General features: G+C 43.1%; 1 protein-coding gene across 2 annotated transcripts in view; it reads left to right on the forward strand.

Moving 5' to 3' along the window:
* The window catches only part of LOC119378638 (zinc finger protein 91), a 61,111-nt gene that overhangs the window by 17,993 nt on the left and 21,672 nt on the right, over positions 1-21,446 (forward strand). Inside the window, exons 2-4 of one of the 2 annotated variants that reach the window (XM_037647707.2) lie at positions 1,073-1,375; positions 4,430-4,657; positions 8,555-9,155. In XM_037647707.2, the coding sequence (XP_037503635.1) occupies positions 1,109-1,375; positions 4,430-4,657; positions 8,555-9,155 (1,096 nt within the window). In that variant the 5' untranslated portion in view covers positions 1,073-1,108. The remainder of the gene's footprint in view (positions 1-1,072; positions 1,376-4,429; positions 4,658-8,554; positions 9,156-21,446) is intronic. The other variant, XM_037647711.2, reaches the window with a different exon arrangement.

The following is a 21,446-nucleotide window of genomic DNA, read 5'->3' on the forward strand; positions in this document are numbered from 1 at the left end:
TCTAATGTAGAGTTCATGTGTGAAAACAGGAGCCTAACTGTTGTAGGATTTTTATAAAAAATCTGTATTGTATATAAAAAAAAAACACCCTGTATATTTGCCACTTGCACGGGATGAAGCTCCGCTGTGCTTGTCCCAGTCTTTACCACTTGCTAGCTGTGGGAATGCCATGGGCTCTTAGAGATATATAAGCAGCACAGAGGGCCCACCATCCAGTCAGGACATGGTTTGGATGACTATATGTAAAGCTGAAGAGAGGTGTGAGTGCAGGCTAGGCGGTGTTCCATCACAATTGATAAAGGGCACAGCTCCACCACACGTTATGTCACATGGTACTACTTTGCATGCAAAAAAAAAAAAGGGAGGCGCGGGGTAGTAGTTATTGGGAGAAGTGGTGCTGTCTTTTGCAGTCCATAAGGGTGTGTGCAGCACCACAGGGAAGGGAGTAATGGAATAAAATAATGGATGTGAGATGGGTCCAACATGTTAAGTGGGCATCCACACATCTGCAACCTCTACCAACCAAGCACTGAAGGCCGCCCACTCCTGACTGATGCTATGGAAGAACGGCAAAGCCAGTATTAGTGTGTTTCTGCTTCATCTCTCATTCTAGGCCAGAGGGGCATCCTTTCAGTGGTTGCACTTGCATCCATTGCAGTAAATGCTGCACCCTTATGCTCCCTTATGAGTTGCAGAAGTTAGCATCTTTCCGAACCTCAAACCACCATTTCTCTCCTATTGCAAACATCATGAAGACAAACAGCATCGAAGGCAAACAAGTAAAGCGTGCTAGTTCTTTTGTCCTGTGTTCCCTTCACATTCTTTCATGGCCTACCTGTACGTGTCATTTTGATCCTGTGGGCTATTTCTATACTTGCATATTCACCTCAGTGTATGCTTAATTTAATGGTGGCCTTTTTGAGAAAGCAAGGAAAATACAACCTTCTTGGCTGAAAGGTGTTTTGTTCTGTGCTTCTTGGCCAGTCCCTTACTGTGAGTTCTTGCTGCTGCACTTTACTTTTTTTTTTGATGCTGATTAATCTACCTTCATGTGTGTGTATGGCTCTTTCAGGACTACCAAGTGGGACCTGGACGAGAATGACCCAGCATGGACAAAGGCACTCTGAATGCAGCTTTCAGCTGCTTAGAGGGCATTTACACAAACCAGAATGTGGGCAAGCATGTGAGCGCCTTGTTGCAAGCTAGTCGAGGCTCAGCCTCCCACTTTTTGCCTCCCTATCCACTGTTCCCACCTCTTGCACCACCATTGCCGGCAACTGATGACTGTGCCAAAAAAGCCCACCCCCCTCAGCAACAGCAACAGCTGCAGCAACCGCAACAGCCACAGCAACAACAGCAACAGCAACATTCCAGAGTAAGTATGCTGGTAAATAAAAATCTGGGGTGCACAGGCTTGACCTCATATTGCATAGGCCTGATCATGAGAGTGCGTTAGATTCTCTATAATTCAAACTGGGGCCGCAGAACCTTGTTTGAGTTATCGATGCTACGCAAGGCATCATGTAAGGAAAAGCAGTAATGGCAGATTATCCCATGCATTCCTGCCATCTCTCTTCTTTTTTTCTCTCTCTTTTCTTCTGCTTGTGGTTCTGATCACATTTAGAAGTTAAGGCAGGCAGCAGCATTTATTTTTGGCTGTTTGAAAAATATATGAACACAAATGTTCAGTTAAAAGAGACCAAGGCAGCCAATACTTCTGGTACGGACAAGCGAAAAGTATGAATTAACAGAGTTGACCATTTGCAAAAATCTGCAAGGCGGCTTTCCTGCAAGGTTGTTTTCCAACCAAAAACTCTCAATCCCAGACTGCTTTTCTCGCTCATTCTGTTTTTGCTTCTCTACCCCCTCCCCCCCCCCCCCTTTTTTTTTCTTACGAACGACGGCTGCCTTGTCCACCTAGCGAAGGCTGAGGGTTCGTACGAGGCGGCCCCACAGTAATAGTTGGGGAAAGAGGTCGTTTTGTCGTACTCGCGTGCCTTCACTGGAATTAGGAGTGGTAAAAGTACAATGAGCGAGAAAATCAGTCTGCGACGCAGAGTTTTTGGTTGGAAAACAACCTTGCAGTAAAGCCACCTTGCAGATTTTTGCAAATGGTCCATTAGCCGAATGGTACAGCTCGAATTAAGCAGCATTTAAGTACATTGAAAAGCATAGCTGGCAAACCATGATTGGGAAACTTGTTTTTATTAATGGGGAGTATAAATTGTCAGAGTATGAATTATCGTGAGCCTGATTGATTTCACTACAAGCCATGAATAACTGGGTGCATACATTGCCATGCTACGCATTATTTCAGTTATAGGTGCCTGCTCATACTGTCGTACTGTGTGCAGTAGTTTTGAGAACCTGGCCGTACTGTTGCTTTTGTTATGACGGTTATATGATTTTGCATTTGCAGTCATATAGGGGTCATTCCACACCAAACTTAGTCTTAGCCACTTTGGCAACCATCTCAAATGTACTTGAAAAAAAATTGTGCTCATTTTGTGCATTGAAAACAGAGAACTACTAGAATATTTCGAAGAGAAAAAAATTTTTTGGTCACGTGGGAGCCTTTCGAATTTCGCAGAATGTCGTCAGAGTGTGGTTTGTCAGAAAAATTATTCTGGGAGTATCGTTTCTTGTTTCAGTACCAAATTTTGTTTAGATATTTAGCAAAGGCATTTGTGTAAGGTGTTCAAAGCTCAATAATATTACTGCAATTGTTCTGCCATATACGCGTCCAGAAATTTAGCCAAAATGTTCGATGTGTATATTTTCTCTTATAAGATTGTGCTATGTATGAATATCTGAGTAATGAATACTTGTTCTACAGAAGGTATAATTTGCGTTAAAAATATTGTCAGACCACTGATGTATCTAAATTTTACAAGGAAAAAAAATCACAAATTTGAGAAAATCTGGTTTTTGGTGCACATTGGGATGCACTTTTCACCTCGTAGTGCTCCAATTAAAAATCAGCTTTATACTTCAATCAAAAGCAAATAAATAGTTCTTATATGGCAAGTTTTATCGTTACAATTTTTGTTTTAAGGAAGAAAATAATTTTTGAAGTTCCCCATTGACAGCAATGGGAAACTTCGAGGAAACTGCCGTATGACCAAATGGGAAGATAGTTGTCAATGGGGAAGTCACCAGAATTAGTACTGCAGCCCGATGTCAAGCTAGTGTCGATGTTGATAGGTGCACCACGGGAAAACTGACTTTAATATTAAAATATCAGCATTTGCTGAGCTTAACACTTGCTCAGAGCTGCCTCGGTATACAGGAGATTTGTGGGGCAGTGTAAACTTACCTTTGAAAAATGGTGTCAGTACCCCTTTAAGTAAAGAAACATTGATTTGTATTTAGCTCTACAGTATATTTACAGGTCTAAATTTATCGCATGATGTCTTAGTGGCGACACTTTGCAGCAGTCTTCTTTCTTGTCAGCAAGCTTTTCAATTAAGCTTTTTTTTTTGTTACATGGAAAATCAAATGAGGGTTATTGTTCAGCTGCTAGCTCATAAAAATATCACGTGCCACGTGTCGCCAGCTGGCAAAAAAAAAAGTGTTCCACACTTGATGTCATGGCTACGAGTAGCGTTGGCTAACGCTCCCAGGTTTACATGCACAGAAATACCCGATAAAGTGGATGGGAGGACGTCCGCTGCTGTAGCTCAATTGGTAGAGCATCGGATGTGTTATCCAAAGGCTGTAGGTTCTCTCCCTGTCAGCAGCAAGTTGTCTTTTCATCCATTTTAATTTCTTTACATTTATATCATAATTACCACATTACACTTAGAGACTACAAACGGTGCCCCTATACTTTCCTTGGCTTCATTGTCTGTGGGTTTCATTAAATTGTAGATAACAAATAGAAGGAGCCCTTGATCTGTTCCCTTTTCTTCGTTCATAATGAGGATAAACAGTGCTGGACAGAGAAGCTACTGAGGTGCAAAAGTGAAAGGAACACTTACTGGTATCACTGTGGTTACTATGCGGCTCAGATGATTAGGCAATGTTGACTAGTATAAATCTGCACTTGAGGTCATCCTTGGGGCCACAATATGAATTATTTATTAGTGTCTCTGCTCAATAACATTTTTATGATTTTCAAGAAAAAAATTGCAGTCTTGGATCCTTATAACATAATTCAAATAGACAATATTTTTTAGTTTTATGTTACGAATGATTCCCTCTTGATTGCAGTTTTCAGATCATGATTAATGTTGCTATCCTAGATTTTGCAACAGCATACAGATAGTTTTGTTTGTATTGACATAATCATAATTGCACACATGACACGGGGACTTCCATGACGTAAGCCACTTGCTTTCAGATTTGAAGCTTGTCCTGATGTACAGAGTGCAGAAGCAGGTTTTTTTAGCCCTCGTACTGAGTTGACATACATTGCAATTTCTTACAGGTTCCCAGCTCGGGTACTTCAGCAAAGTCTGAACGCAAGGCAAAGCGTGATCCGGGAGCATCAGCTAATGATGGTTGGGTTCAAGGACAAGAAAAGTTCAGCTGGGATGGCTCACCAGTGGCTGCCTACAATCCCGCGACGAAGATGTTCCGCTGTGTTGCATGCAACACATTGGGATTTCTCTCAAGAATTGCCGAGCACTACTTGGGAACACATGTCAATGCCAAGGCAAGTTATCTAGCTAAGTGTGCATTGTTCTCTTGTCCCCTTGAGCTGCTGTAAGCATTTGACGTGGTTTTCTTTAGGTTGTTTCTTCAGATTTTATTTGTTCATTGCTTGTAGAGATTAGTAATAGAGGTGTCCTGCATAAAAATTGTTTTGTATGTGCAGTTTTAAGCGTTCCCGAGACATACGCGTTCCAAAATTTTTTTTTGTGGCTTCATACATCTTTCTTAGCGTCCTCATTTCAGCCACATTTAATAATCAGAGTCACTTTGAGTCTATACGACATTGCTGGCCATACCACTGTCATGTTAAGTTCTTTGAATTTGCGTCGCAATTTCTTTGTATAGATCTGCTGCAGTACCCTTCCATTTATTCATAATCTGCATTCTGAAATTTTCTTATCTAAAAGGCAGAAAGGAAAGAAGGGAAAAGAAAGGCAGAAGGCAGGGAGGAGGAATAATCAAAATGACAAATTCTCTGCAGGCACTCAAACTTTGCTTAAAGGGCCCCTAAACCACCTCCGATGATTTTTTAACATTTCAAGTAAACGCACACATCGAGTTCAGAATGTCGTCACGAGGAACAATGCCAAACGTGGCAGCGCTGTGAGCTGCGGGTGCCCAAGAAATATCAAGAAACAACCCCTTCTCCTCTCTGGGCCTTTCGGTCATCCTCGTGTTCGCCGTGACATCAGTATTCTCATCTGCTCATGTCCTCCACAAAGAGAGGCGGTCTTTGTGGATGACTTGAGCCATGAGTTTGTCTGTTTGCCGGTACACACGCTCTCCGCTCTTCCTCCTTGCACGGTGAGAAGGAACACTCGGCCAGGAAGAGAGATGAGCCGACGAACAAAGCATAGCGAAGGAAAGAGCGAAACAAGCGAGGGCCTCTTTTGGATCATGAAATGCATGTAACTCCACTATTGCGGCACCATTTCGAAAAATTCTCACGGTTCATTGTGGACTCGTGCACAACTGCAACACCACAACTAAATTTCAACCTCTGAGTTGTTTAGGAGCCCTCTAAGGGATGGTAAAGGCAAATGTGAAATCAAGCTTAATATGCACAGATTAGTGTGCCAAAGTGTCTGAAATGTCATCCTTATTGAGAATGTGGATTTTGTAAGCAAGTAAATGGCGTAAGCATAAAATGAGATTGCCACTACGTTTGTGAAAATGCAGTGCCAAATTCTATGATGTAACATGTTGTTTTATGTTAGGTGTATTGTAGTTGACTATCAATAATAAGAATGTTATGTCATATTTAAACGTGAAAGAAAATGCAGCTTGGCCAATTACTCAATTTTCCTGTAAACGAATTCACCGATTATACTTCTCACTATCCTGACTACGGTCTTTGTCAAAGCAGGCAGTAGCCCTCAACAAGGCATAACCTCTAGATAAGGAATATGTGTGTGGGCAAGCTGGTACTCACGTTTACTATAGATTACTCTGGCATTCACACTTTTTTGTAGTGCTCTTGTACATCAACCAGTGCCTGACTGAAAGTGCTCCCTTTGTAACCGTATCTTCCTTTTTTTTATTATGAATTGCACAATCACTCTATGCTTGTCTGTACGTGTTTACTGCATTATTGGAGCCAGAAAAAGAGAGTTTATGCTATCATTACTCATGGTGGATACACCAATGATTGGACATACCTTTGTGAATGAGCAATGAAGGAGAATGGCACCAGTCACCATGCTCCTGGGCTACTTTTATTGCTGCTTTATAGCTTATAATCTGTGACACCTTCTGGGCTGTCCTGAAAACACTTGGTAAAAGATTTTCGACTCAATAGCTTTTCTAACTGGCCACAATGTGCCGCGCTTGATTTGCTTTATACAAGATCATTCTTGTCAGTTTTAATTCCTTGTCTTGAAGCACCACCTCTTGACTAAATGCCCGGACGGGCACTGTCACTGCATTGAGTTGTTGGGTTAAGTCTGTAGCCTTATGTGAGCACACATAAGTCTGCATTATGTGAGCACACACAGCATGTTGTCTATCCTGCTTGTCGTCACCAGTGCACAAGCAGCAGAACTGTCAATTTTGCCCGTTTCTATAATGGTCAATAGCCCATTTTCTGGAGTCACTTCACATGTTGGAACTAACAGCAGTGGCGAGGTCCGCTTTCATGTTGCATGGTACATGGTTTTCGTCCACTTTTCTTTCTTCACATTTACATTACATTTGCTCCTTATAACATCCCCTATACTTTCCTTGGCATTATTGTCTGTTAGTTCTCATTAATATGGTCGCCAATTTGTCTTTTTTAATTTTCTTCTCCACTGAATACCTTGGAGAATAATGTGCAAAGGTGCTCATTACAGTAATAGTGCAGCAAGAAACGTCTCTTTTCTGCAGCGTTTGGCATATAGATTTTGTCAGTGAAGGGGAAGTGCTTCAAGGTTCGATCAAACTTTTGTGAACTTCTTGATGGCAAAGAAAAGTCCCTCGTTGCGCTTAATCACTATAATACTTTTCCTCCAGTATGTAGTACTATTAGGTTATGAAAAGGATGCCTACAAGTTATCATGCATGCAGTGATATATCCATGTCGGAAGCGAAAGTGCCATAGCAAGTCTGCATGTTGACTTGTCCTTGTCATGAACTATCATCTGCTTGCAACATGGCACACAACAATGGGTTGGCATCATAGGCGTGCACAGGGTTCCCCATTAGGGGGGGCAAAGGTTCATCGCATCGCCCCCCCCCACCCTACTAAGTCAATGTATGGGGCAGATTTCGCCCCCCCCCTCCTCTTAGGTGACCAGAAGGGTCAATGTACGGGGCAGATTTTGCGCCCCCCCTCTTAGGTGATTAGGGGGGGGGGGCTGCCCCCTCTGTGCGCACGCCTATGGTTGGCATGACACTGCTTTCAGGCGTTACCAATAATTATGTGAACTCTGTGCTGTCACAGAAATACTAACCTCAGTCGAGAATAACTGGCCAGTGCAGTGCTATTATATGCCTGTTTCAATGAGGTTACTGTTTATTTCATTCATTAATGACTGCAGAAACAACATGCTGACTTCATACTCTGGGAAGTGGAAAAAAAGTGATCTGCTCTCCCTCTCAGAGTTGGCACACCATACAGCTGTTCAATATGCCTGGTGGCCTTTCGGCTGTATTTGATAGCATTAACGTGCAACACTGGCTGGTACAGCTGCAGAATCATGCAGCTCGCAGTAGACAGGGATTGTGTGTTGAAAGTGATTGTAGCAGATAAAGAAAATGGCAGCCAAAACAGCCTGTGTGATAACAGTAAATGTTGGTGCATAAAATAAAGTGACCAAGTACAAAAACTGACAATGTAGAAAGAAAACAGGGAAATAAACCTTTTAATATATCTACACATAAGTGGGTCATTTTACTTTATTATTTTGTTTATAGAGACAAATATACAGAAGTTATTGAATTTATTGGCTACCATGAACATGGCAAGGCTATATTGTGAGGACCAAAGCTAACCCTACTTCCCTGCCTGTGTTAATATAATTCAGGATGGTGTATGCACCATATGTATATTCATCCGCTCTCTGACATGCAAGGTGTCCAATTTCTGGTTGTTACATACAGCAGGAGCTGGCGCCCCTATGTGCCACTGAAGTTATGGATGTGCCCAGCCTGGCCACGTGCAGAGTGGGGAAGTCTACTTTGGTATAATATAAAACTGCATAACATACATTTCATACATGTGTTCTTAGTTTGTGGTAATCTAACCCATTCAACGCCACCTCGAGCATATAAACGTTACCCGAAGCATACTCTTGCTAAATATTTCTCCATGGCAAGCAGTATTCTATATGAGCCGTGAGTATTTCCTTTTGCACTCTTATGTTTTTCGATTGCTCTCGTTGCCTACAATGTGTTGTTTTTTGTGTGTTTGCATGAACAGCAGGTGTTCCAGTGTCCAGAGTGCCCATACAGCAGCGCTTGGTCACGATGTGTTCGACTGCACTTGGGCAAGGTACATGGCATCCAGAATGCTCCAGCGTCATTGTGGCGTGACCAACCTTTGCTCGATGAAATCATGGGGCTGCTGCAGAACCTGAAAAACTTGGCTGAGTCTTCTGGGGGCGCAGGGCTGGCTGCAGCACCTGCCACTCCAGCTGTAGATAAGCGCTATGTCTGTCCTCGCTGCCCGTATGCTACTGACCGCAGAGACCTATACCACCGACACGAGAACATCCACAAGGATGACAAGCCTTTCCACTGTTATGTTTGTTTCAAGTTGTTCAACCGAGCCGACCACGTCAAGAAGCACTTTCTGCGCATCCACAAGAACCACCCCTATGATATTGGCCTGATACGGCGCCATCCGCCACGCTCAGCAACACACACAAGCCATGGTCCTTCAGCTAGTGGCCACCATCACAGCAACAATGGCCAGTGGACACACCCTGCTGGTGCAGCACGTCTTGCCCAGCCGTCCAACTGTGCTGGTCCAGCTGATTGTTCCAGGGCTTTGCCTGTGCCTACCAATGGCTGTCCTGCAGGTTGGTATTTTTGAAATGCATAAACATTTAGGGGTGGTCCCTCTAGTGACCTTGCATCAAACATCTGTAAGCAAAACTGGCATCGCAGCTGGTTCTAGTAACTGGAGACCATGTGTAGCAGAAAAATTTCATGAAGCACTATGGTGCTTCTACACCTGCACTTCTTTTCATACATAGCGTGCAATGTTGCCATGGCTAGAGAGTGTAGTAATAGGAGGCTACATGCAACGAGAAGATTACTGCACAATGGCTCTCAAAACAATAACATTTAAAATTCTGAGAACACAAATTGAATATGCAGTTGGCTAAGATTTAATTACGGTTTTGTTAGACAGGGAAAGTTTATGCACATTTAAAGCTCCAATATTGAAAGACTTATTTTCAATATCAATCTCAGTTTGTGTCAGGTTGTGCAGTGTCTTCTGCAGACACTGCAGTGTCTTCTGACACAAACCAAGTTTGTGTGAGGTTGTGCAGAAGAAAATGAAGTCTCCTTCTTCAACTAGAAGTGCATCACCTCCTCACCTTTTTTTAAAACATATGTCCTGCATTGTTTTCAATGCAATGCAAGCAATTTACTGTCGATGTTTTTTTATGTGCCCACCTCACCCCCACCACATTTTTTTTTCACAATTCGGTTCAATGGAGATGTTATGATTATACTAGTGCACTATGGAACTTCACAGGACATGTGGTCGATTCCACGAAAGATCGAAAAAGGGTGTATATTTGATGTTTCCGATTTTCCTCATAATTTTGTATGTTGTGGACATATGATTGCGCAGCACGAAATCGCAGTTCGTTTTCAAATAAAAATTTTTTTCAACACAGCAAAATTCGACAAGTGTCGCCGGTTGACGACGACCATTTTACGAAGAATGCGTTTTCGTAAATTCGGAACCATGCTGGCAGCTACTCAAGCTATATATTACAAATATCTTTCTTTTTGGCGGAAGTAGAAGTAAAGAGGAAATAGCTCTTATCATTTCATGGAATTCTGAGTAAATTATGTATTTTTAAAAATTCACGAAAAACACTGCGTTTTTGAAAATCAGTCAAATTTGGGATGCTATGGCTACTTCTTTGAACATCTTAGCTTGTTCATATTTGCAGTATGAATAGGCCTTTATGTGAGTAATGAACATCTGCATTTGTATTTCTCTAATAATTTTCAAAGTAGTAAATTTTCGTGCTCGAAACACCAAAAAGAGAAAAGTGCTCCTCCATTCAAAAATCTATAATAAAAAAAACCCAATCTCAATTTTGTTCAAAGTCCCCCAAAATGTTCTCAAAGGACTGCAGAATGATATTATGAAAAAACATGTTGCATCATTTTTATTAGAACAAAAGCAGAAAATGTCAAACATTGTGTTTCCAGAGCGTGGTGGCCACTGCGTAAAGGACATCTCTATAGTAACAAGAAAATACAGTAACACGTCTTTTTTCTTCTCTGAGCTTCGCTAAACAGCAGTAATGATCTATTGTTGGAAAGTGGGAACTGTTTTGTAAAGAAAAGAAAGATCGTTCCAATTAAATGCATTTGCGACACCACTTACATTCCTCGTCGACGGGCAGCACGGCCATTTTCATTCCTCTGGATAATTTTTTTTTTAGTAAATGCGCTTATATAAAAGTAACGAAGCTAAACGCGAAACATGTGTAGCTGAGTCAATCATGCATTGTAAGAATATGAGAAATCGCAAATGGCGGCAGTGGTGAACGGCGAGTACCGCAGTGCAACCTAAGCACAGCAGCCACACATTGTTTGCCAGGCTTTGTCGCTATGCACGAGAAAAAGCTGGGGTGTCGATTGCGTTGGTTACATGATACATTTTTCACCGCTTGTCGCTCTCCCGCCCGGTCTCTGGATCCGCACCGTGCGGATCGTGTGGCCCGCGCTGCAAGCACTCGTGTAAACGGAGTAGCATGCGTTAGGCGGACAGGTGCAAAGGGCGGCGCGATGGACGCCCGCCTGAGCAGACGACAGCAACGAGTACGGCTGTGCCAGTCAGCCAAACACCACCTCAGATAGAAGTTAAGCATCCAAATTGTGCTTCACTTTGATGCGATAACTATCCTACGCTCTGAAGGTGGCTGTGGGTAGGCGTTATAGCCATGACCGAGATTTTGTACGGACTGCCTCATGGTGCACAAAAAGAAAATTCTGCTGCAGCAGAATTTTCGTTACGTAGAAGATATCGGATCGAGACTCTTTTTGCGGAGGGTCATGAAGCAAGATGCGCGCTCAATTCAAGAGGGAAACCAGATCTGCCAGCACTCCTTCAAGAGAAAGAAGGATATGCAAAACAAAGCAGATGCAATGCAAACAAAACGTGTTTTGTTCGTGGCCAGAACTGCTGCCACCAATCTTCATGTAATCGATTCTTTTTAAACTCTGCATTGATCACATAAGGTTTGACGACGTACACATTTGGGCCAACAAAAACCACACCTCTTGGCGACCGCTCTCCAGAAATTCATTTCCATTCATGAAGAGACCTTGGCTTTTATACCAATCTCTCAATTCTGGCACAGCACATCATCATAAGAGACGCATGGAGGGAATGCGTTCTTTAGCACTCAAGATATGAATTATACTCAACTGAAATAGATGAAAGAAAAGGAGGCTACAACTGAAAGTGCATACTGTGGACTGAGGGAAGTCTAACACTGGCGTGAAGTCGCAAACCACGCGAATGCATTTAATTGGAACGGTCTTTTTCTTTACAAAACAGTTCCCAATTTCCGACCATAGATCATTACTGTTGTTTAGCGAAGCTCAGAAAAGAAAAAAGACGTGTTACTGTATTTTCTTGTTACTAGAGATGTCCTTTGCGCAGTAGCCACCACGCTCTGGAAACACGATGTTTGACATTTTCTGCTTTTGTTCTAATAAAAATGATGCAACATGTTTTTTCATAATATCATTCTGCAGTCCTTTGAGAACATTTTGGGGGACTTTGAACAAAATTGAGATTGGGTTTTTTTTATTATAGATTTTTGAATGGAGGAGCCCTTTTCTCTTTTTGGTGTTTCGAGCATGAAAATTTACTACTTTGAAAATTATTAGAGAAATACAAATGCAGAAGTTAATTATTCACATAAAGGCCTATTCATACTGCAAATATGAACAAGCTAAGATGTTCACAGAAGTAGCCATAGCGTCCCAAATTTGACTGATTTTCAAAAACGCAGCGTTTTTCGTGAATTTTTAAAAATACATAATTTACTCAGAATTCCATGAAATGATAAGAGCTATTTTCTCTTTACTTCTACTTCCGCCAAAAAGAAAGATATTTGTAATATATAGTTTCAGTGGCTGCCAGCATGATTGCGAATTTACGAAAACGCACTCTTCGCAAAATGGTCGTCGTCAACCGGCGACACTTGTCGAATTTTCCTGTGTTGAAAAAAATTTTTATTTGAAAACGAACTGCGATTTCGTGCTGTGCAGTCATATGTGCACAACATAAAAAATTATCAGGAAAATCGGAAACATCAAATATACACCCTTTTTCGATCTTTCGTGGAATCGACCATGTATAATTGTGTATTAGGATCACCTTATCAGCGTAAACGAAGTCTTGCTGATTACAACTTCGAGAATGCAGGTGTGCCTAAGGAGAAGATCCAGGGATTAAAACTCCACAACAGTGGTTTGCTCTGCATGTGCCATATTACCATTGCAATAGGCAGAAAGATGTCGAACTTCCAATGCTTCGAATAGTGTGCAAGAGATCTGTCAAGTAATTTAAGGACTCACTGACTCGCTGTGTCAGCACTGCTGAAATCATATCAGAAAAACAATAATGAGAACTAACCGACAATCAAGCCAAGGAAAGTATAGGGGACATTATTTGTAGTAATTAGGATATAAATGTGAAGAAATTAGAGTTAACAAAAAGATGACTTGCCGCCGGCAGGGATCGAATTTGGAACCTTTGAATAACGCATCCAATGCTCTATAAATTGAGCTACGGCAGTGGTCATCCTCCCGTATACTTTGTTGGCAAGTTATCTTTTCATCCACTTTAATTTCTTCTCATTTATATCACAATTACTACAAATAACATCCCCTATACATTCCTTGGCTTGATTGGCTGTTAGTTCTCATTAATGTTGTGTCTAACAAAAAAAAAATAAATAAAACGAGCCCTTAAAGTTCCCCTTCTTTTGTTCATAAGAAAAACAACTGAGAAAAAGCAACAGGGCACAGAAAATGTGTGCCACCTGTTGTCATAAGTGTAACCTACAAGTTTTATGTGTTTAGCTGAACTCAGCATAGTTAGTAAGCAAACCTGCAATACTATAGGTTTTGGCAAAATTTTTGAGATGCTGGGTAGGCTGTTAAAGGGACCCTGAAACATTTTCTTTAAAATTTCTGTCAGCGTTTGAGATACAGCATCATTAAATGATTTGCACCACATATTAAGTGACACACCTTGTATCCAGGTAGCTACGGGCAATCCTATGTTACCCTCCTCCTCAGCACTGCTCTTCCGCCTTAAGTTGTTGAACGCATAGCCATCACTGCCGATGATAGCGCACTCAACGGGTTGAAGTGTGCTACGTTCTGCATGGCCTTCGCAATCAACTCCAGCAATGCGCCGTCAGCACTATCACGTTGCCAAGGCGGATCGGGAAGTAGAAAAAAGCGCATGGTTGAGATCTGGTCCGCCAGGTGCTGTAATGACACCAGTCATTCACATTTTATTTTCTATTGCGCCATTCTGCAAATACCAAGAAATATGCGGACAGACAAAAAGTATCTGAGAATGATAAGCATAAACACGGGCAGTCTGGTGGTGAAGTTATGGCCGCAGATGAGTGGGTCCTGGCATTGATTGGATAGCGAGAGCTCAAACGCTCTTGGCACCTATGAGCTGAAGTAGAGTGTACTAGAATGCTCTAGCTGAAGCGACTCATCTCGCCAGTTGCCTTACACAATGTCGCAGCTCTACATGTCACCAATTGCTAGATTTGCAGCCTACAATGCAGCTAAGGCAATTTATTGTGTCCGAAGAAAAAAACCTTGAGATAAACACTGTTGTGCAGCTCACATAAGCGTGGAGCATGTTGTAACACTGGCAGACGATGCTTGCTGTCCACTGGAGGTTCAGTGACGTAGACTGGACATATCTAATCAGATCGGTCGCCAGTGCTACGTATAATGGAACAATGCTACGTATAATGGAAGCGGGCATTTGAAAACTCATTGGCTGAGTCGCTGCAGTCCGTAGTGATTCATGTATTTAAAGTCTTGTTATAAATTACACACTTGACACAGAGAGCTGCAATTGGTTTGCAAATGATCCTAAGAACTTGTTTTACTGGTTCAATGTGTTTGTACAAAATTATCAAAACCGTTTCAGGGTCCCTTTAAGGTGTCCGGTGGCACCTTCCTAAGCTTTCATAGAATGACTCTGCTATTGGCCTCTGTTGCCTCACAACTCCTGCCGCAAAAATTTTTTTAATTTGACCAGTATAGCCACAGTTATCGTACAAGGTAAGCTACCTTGAAGGGGGGGTGATTTTGAATGGCAAGGGGCCAATAGACTGTCCAAAAGTTATGTTGCCGTGCGTCATGGCCGTGAGCACCTTCTCTTCTATTTTCTTTGAATGTGTTGGGTGGTACTTCTAGTTCAGAAGTACGTGATGCCAGCACATCATAGCGCCTCAGTAATTATACAACATGACATGTGACCTCTGAGATCGTCCACTGGTGCGCCGTTCATAAAATCAGCCAATGCCTGCTGTGCCTGCTTGCTGTGTAATGGGGCCTCGTGGCTGCAGAGCTGATGACAACATTATCAGGTGGAGAGCAAGCAATTTTTGGCTGTTTTGACATGAAATTATAAACTCCTTGTTGCATGCAGTGTTATAATATAGTAGCCATCCAATAGTTCGGACTTGAAGGGGACAGCCTAAAAGTCAATGATCAGAAGTCTAAAATATCTGAATTGCCAGAAAATACACAACCTTATTTCAGAAGTGGCCAAGTGAAGAAAAATGAAGATGTGTCGTATTCTCCGATCGTCACTTTCAAGGATAGTATAAATAGTGCAAGACGCATCAGCATCCATGAGCCTCTGTCAGACCTCACAGCATATAGCTCTTTCTCCCCTTTATGTATAACAAGAAAGAACAAACTAAACCCTTTGAAACTTTCGAAGGCATACCAAAGCACACCTGCTGGGGTAGCTTAGTGGCTATATTTTTGCGCTGCTAAGCTCGAGGATCTGGCTTCGATTCCTGGCCACGGTGGCTGCGTTTTGACTTCGTAAAAACACCGGTGTGGTTGGATATTGGCGCACATTACAGTTATAAAAAAAACCCAGCTCGTCAAAATTAATCTTGAGTTCCCTACTACAAGTGCCTCATAATATAATTGTTCTGGCACCCAATACACATTTTTTTTTGGCAGCAAGCATGCTGCCTTATACACTATTGCCCGTCAACACATCCAGGGCTAGCTCCACGAAGTATTGCGAAAGGGAAAGTGTCTTCGAATGTCGTTGGCCAGAAATATGGCCAAAGTTAGTCAGTGCCTTGCTCTCTGTGTGCAGGCACTTGCCTCTGGCTTGTATCTTCTCCATACCTATGAATTTTAGTCTGTGGTCGGAGATTGGTAGCCATACATTTTTCTTTATGTGATTTCTTTTCATGCATTTTGCACTTAATCAGCAGTTAGTGACACTCCACTTGCATTATCAGTAGAATCATTTGGCCGTAAATGGTGGATAAGAGCTGCATTAAATTCAGAAGAAAGGCATCGCTACAATTAGGCAGTATGTCACGCTCTTGCTGTAATAATGTAGCCAGTATGTGTGCCATAACTTCACTCATGCGAACAGAAATGTTGACTGTGATGTGATTGCTGAACGCGTAGTTTTGCTAGAGTCATTAGTCACCACTTCCCTTCGCTGCTCTCATCAGGCACAGACATGAAGTATATAGTTCGTGCCACAGGGGCGGGAGGTGTCACCAGGTTATCTCAGGAGTGGCAGTCGAAGAGTTCAGTAGGTTAGTTACCCAAAGTGCCTTTGATGCATGCATACATGCTAGTTTAGGTTCTTATTTTTTTTCTGAGTATAATGGTATCTGAAAAATGTCCAGGATGTATGGTGCCTGCAATGCTTTGAGCTTGTATGTAAAGCATCCCACCTGCTGCAGTGGTTCTAGAGCTACGGTGTGCTTATGCAAAGCATAGAGCACTAGTTTGATTTTGCAGTGGTTGCATGCCAACAGGGGCCAAATGCAAAACACGTCCACATGCTAAAATATTGGCGCATGGTAAAGGATGCAGTAGTCAATATAAATCTGGGGCCTTCCACTCTGCAGCTTTGAAATATAGATAACCATAAGTTACGTAAAGCTACCAAGTTGCTATGTAATGTTATTATGAACACTTGAGCACAGTATTACTACGTGCAGCAAGAACTTTACAACACCACTCGGTAGGCAACTTGTGAGCAGCTTTTGAAGTCCGCTCAGGTGCTGCTGCAGTAAGTGCAATAGCTTATTGGCGAGATGAGCCTGATTTCTACAGTAGGCCTCAATACTTCGTGCTATTTAACTAAAGAAGTTTTCATTAGACAGTAACAAATCAGTAGAAAATACATATGTGCCATAGCTGGGCAGAACATGAACTGAGTGATAATGACAGATTGCTTGCCTAAAATTTACCCACTGTCACTAGGGTAGACAGGCAATAAATAGGTGCAACCTGTGGAAGTGCTTTGTCTCACGCGGCTGTTGAACGAGCTGCCCTAGCAGAGGCTCAGCGCCACCGACGCCAGAATCAGTGGTGCACACTGCCAAAGCTGAAGCTAAGTGTTGTTGCTGAGAAGACCTGGGAGTGTGCTCCGTTGAAGCAAACGTTAAGCGTTCCTGCCAAGAGGACCCTGTCATTTGCGTGTCGGAAATTCAAGTGACCTAAACAGCTGCGCTCAAATTTTGCATTAGGGAGTATCATAATAGTCTCTGAATTTTTTTTCCCCTTAATGTCAATTGAAAATTGGCTTCAGCTGTTTTGTTTATTCTCTGATCTACTCTGCTGTCTTCCCATCACTTAATGGTACACCCATCATTTTTCATTCCATCGCACCCTGTGTAGACCTTAAAGGGCCCCTAAACCACCCAGAGGTCGAAATTTAATTGTGGCGTTGCAGTTGTGCATGAGTCTACAGCAAACGCTGGCAGAGTTGCACGTGTTTTCTTGTTTCGCTCTTTCCTTCGCTCAAGCTGCGTTTGTCGGCTCGTCTATCCACCTCTCCGAGTGCCTTTCCTCAGTGTCCAAGGTGGAAACGCAAGAAGCATGCGCATCTGCTAGCAGAAAACAGGCTCTTATTTGCCCGCTGTCAGCGTCTCTTGCTCGCGACGTCGCCTAATCATACAGGTGACGTCATGACTGCTGTTGTCGATAGAGGAAAGACACTGAGAGGAGCAGACGAGCGTCTGTTGGTGGTTTAGGGGCCCTTTAACTTCTTCTCTAGTTTCTTTATCCTTTAAGTTTCTGCCCCATATGTTAGTGCCAGCAAAATACAATGATTGTACACTTTTCTCTTTAGGTATAGCGGAAAGTTGGTGGCCATGATTTACGAATGCCTGCCGTGCGTCTTCCAGCCAATCCCTATTCTTCGGTGATTTACTTTTTCATAAGCAAACTCCCTTTTAGAAATTGACCTTAATATACATACTCTTGCACAGTTTCTGAGGCCTGGCTGCCAGTCATGGATACATGTTCTCTGCCAGGCTACTGAGCATTTCCTTTGTCTTTTGCATATTTATCTTCAGCGCTACTTTAACACTTTCCTTGTTGAGGTCTTCAGCCATTTGCTGCACTTTATAGCCATTATTGCTGAAGAGTTGCTTAGGCAGCCATAATTTGCTTTGATAGTTTCTCTTAATATTTTCCTATTTCTTTCTACTCTAGTTGGTTAGATACTTCGAAGCATGCAGTGAACAACATTGGAGAGATTGTATCACCTTGCCTGGCCCCTTTCTAGATTGCAATATTTTTTGCTTTTCTTGTTGAGAAACAAGGTAGCTGTGGCGTCTTTGTAGGTGTCTGCTAAGGTATTCACGTATGTTTAAAGTATTCCTTGATGATGTAATGCCTCCAAGACTGCTGATATCTCTTTGGAGTAGAATGCCTTTTCCTAGTCCATGAAAGTTATATAAAAGGGCTTTTTCTACTCAAGAGATTTTTGAATTACCTGATCTATCACATGACTTTGATCTATTGCAGAGTATACTCCTTTCTGAAGTCAGGTTGCTCACTGTGTTGCTTAAAGTCAAGTATTTCTCTTACCCTACATGAAATTTCCTTTGCGAATATTTTGTATAATACTGAAGTTAAGCTGATGGGTCTAAATTCTTTCAAGTCTTTTGTGTCTCCCCTCTTGTGTATTAAATATAATGTTGGCATTTTCGGACTCGCCATGTATGTGTGTGTGCACTTTGTGCCCATCCTCACTGCCTTGCATGTGTAATCATGTGAACCACAATTAAACTTTGCAGCCGGATTTCTTGGAGCACGGGCATGGTAGAATTCTTAGAAGTGGAACTGTGTTGAAATGTGACTGCCTCTTAACTTTTCAGTACAAACATGCCCGACTACGGCAGTCAATAAAAAGTTCATTATTATATTTTAGTTAATTGGGTGGCTGAGAGTGATAATTACCATCACGCTTTGTGTCCCCCCTGACCACACGACTTATTTGCAGAGGTGGCCTTCATGTACCTCCCAGTGCCTAACTTTAAAAAAATCACAAAGGTTAATTTTGATCATCCAGTATACATAGTATATAGGACAAATTGAGCCTTTTACTTGCATCCAGACAGCGTAATATGGATCTTTTTGTGCTCTTATTTCTTGGTGCTTTTCAAATCAAATTTTTAGCAAACAAGGCCAAATTCTGACACCCTTTGTTACAGCAGTGTAAAAAACAGTTCCCTTGATATGCGACTTGATCAGACCTTAGTGTGTCTGTGTCAAGCAAATTCTTGTTTATTGTATCACTTCACGCAACCCTTAAAGGGGCCCTGCAACACCTATCTTAGTTATATTGGAATAGTCTCATTATTGACATATGACTCTTCACGAGTCATATGCCGCAAAAATTATTCGAATCCGTCAAGTCTAAGTGGTGTTACCAAATTATAGAGATCACGTTCCGCAGCTTTCTCCCTCAACTCAACGCAGCGAGCGCGCGGAAAGCTGCGCGCGGCGTGAAGGGAGGGAGGGAGGGCGGAGGTGCGAGGAGGCGACGTCAGCGCCGGCGGCATTTTTTTCATTTTTTTCTCTCTGGCGTCTCGGCGCAACCACGTGGTCTGTGGCGCCACTTCCGGTCGGCTCGCGCGGTCGTCGTCGAGCGGCGGAGCCCATGGCACTGTGTATCGCGCGTGCTTGAAAACTGCGAGTCGGTTTGGCAATGTTGGGTGTGCACCTCGAACTGCCGTAGTGTTTTCATCGCTCTGCCAACCATGGACGCAAACTTGCGTGCGCGTTTGGAACGAATGACAGCTGAGATGGGTTTCGAGCCACACTCCGATACACCGCCTCTTCGCACTGCTCGCGCTAGCTGCGTGCACCCTTCTCCCAGTGGCGGTACTTCGATGCTGTTTGCTCTTCGAATGCGGGCGCACAGCGAGTGCGGGCTGACAACAAAGAACTACAGCTAGAAGAAAGGATCGTGGGGCATCGGGCCGGCGTGGACCCACCCCGCAGCTGTCTGCAGCTACTGTGAAAATGCGAGTCGGCTTGGTTGCTGTGTCGCGGTTTTTGGGAACCTGAGACTACGGGGAGGATACGCCGAGGTACGGCTCGATGACATACTGAACAGACAGCGAACGGGACTCTCGCCATACAGCGAACACAGGTATCCTAAGCTAGCCGGCGCCAGCATTGTTATCGGAGAAATGCTGCACCGCTGCCTCGGTCGGTCGTGAGAACGTGCCGACGATGCAGTTTCCAGCTGACGAGGCAACACTCGAACGGCTGCCACTCTCAACGGCAACCGGCGATGGTCAAAAGCACAGAAATATTCACGATTTCGGCACTGTACATGGTGAAGAAAACGCAACCACGCAACTACGAGCAGACGAGCGGTCGGTGAGACCGGAAGTGCTAATATTAATGTTTGTTCGGTGTTTTAACGGCATAACACAATATAAACATACATATTATCTACTTATTGAACTCAAAATTAACAACTAAGGTAATAATGAGGGTGTTATCGTGATTATAACATCAGCCAATGGTGGAACTGCCGACAATCGCGTCATATATTGCGGACTAATACATCATTTGTCGAGAGAAGAGGGAGCGATTTTCAGCCGACTTTGAGAATTTATTGTAAATTGCAGGCCGCTCGCTTCGCTATAATATTTGGCTCGCGTGTTCTCGGGAGCCTCGACTACCGATTGGCAGCGCTTTTTGACCCTGCTCAAAAAGTGTTGCAGGGCCCCTTTAAAGGGGTCATGAAGCACTCCTTGGGCTTGTTGAAAAAAACACATCCTGCGGAAAGCTGACACGGCTATGAACTTCTCAGCCAAATATTGCAGTTGTGCGCGCCGCGTAAAGGCTGCAAGCGGAGCGCGAAGTTGCTGTTTTCTCAAGCGCCCTCTTTTCAAACAGAGGCCAGTTCTCACTCTCGTTGGTGGGGAGCGTCTGCCGGTTGATGTCGCGTGTCTATTTTTCCGTGTCGCAAAAGACATAGCATCCTCATTGGCTGATAGCCTACATAAATCGAGAGCGGCGTTCAGATCAGATGCGCTTCTTGCCACGGGGTGCCGCCACTTGTCGGCGCCACACTCTTCAGTCTGCTAACTTTACATGGTAGCCACACTCGGGCACGCGAATCACAGCGGGAGAGCGATCGCGTTTCATGACACGCACTGACGGAACTTTTTCCCCCGTGCCATCCCTCCCTGTGTAGCTTCCAGTGCGCTCGTTGGGACGAGAAAAGAGAGAAAGCGCCGAGAGCGTGCGCTAAACCCCCATAACTCCGCTCGTTCTTGACGGATTCGAGAAATTTTTGCGGCAATTGATTCGGGAGGCAGAAAACTCCGATACTGAGGTCATTAGATCGTTACTTGGAAAAGTGGTTCATGACCCCTTTAAAGGAGTAATGACACGAATTTTAAATATTTTCTGGTTGTAGCTGTAAATAAGAACACGGGTGTTGACAACCCTAAAGAGAGAGTCGTAGTGCTTGGGAATGCATTGAATATATATTTAATACCGTTACCTTAAAACAGCGATTTCGGTTTCGGTATCGAGGTGGC

This window comes from Rhipicephalus sanguineus, chromosome 1 (genome assembly GCF_013339695.2).
Source record: "Rhipicephalus sanguineus isolate Rsan-2018 chromosome 1, BIME_Rsan_1.4, whole genome shotgun sequence".
Taxonomy (NCBI): Eukaryota; Metazoa; Arthropoda; class Arachnida; order Ixodida; family Ixodidae; genus Rhipicephalus; species Rhipicephalus sanguineus.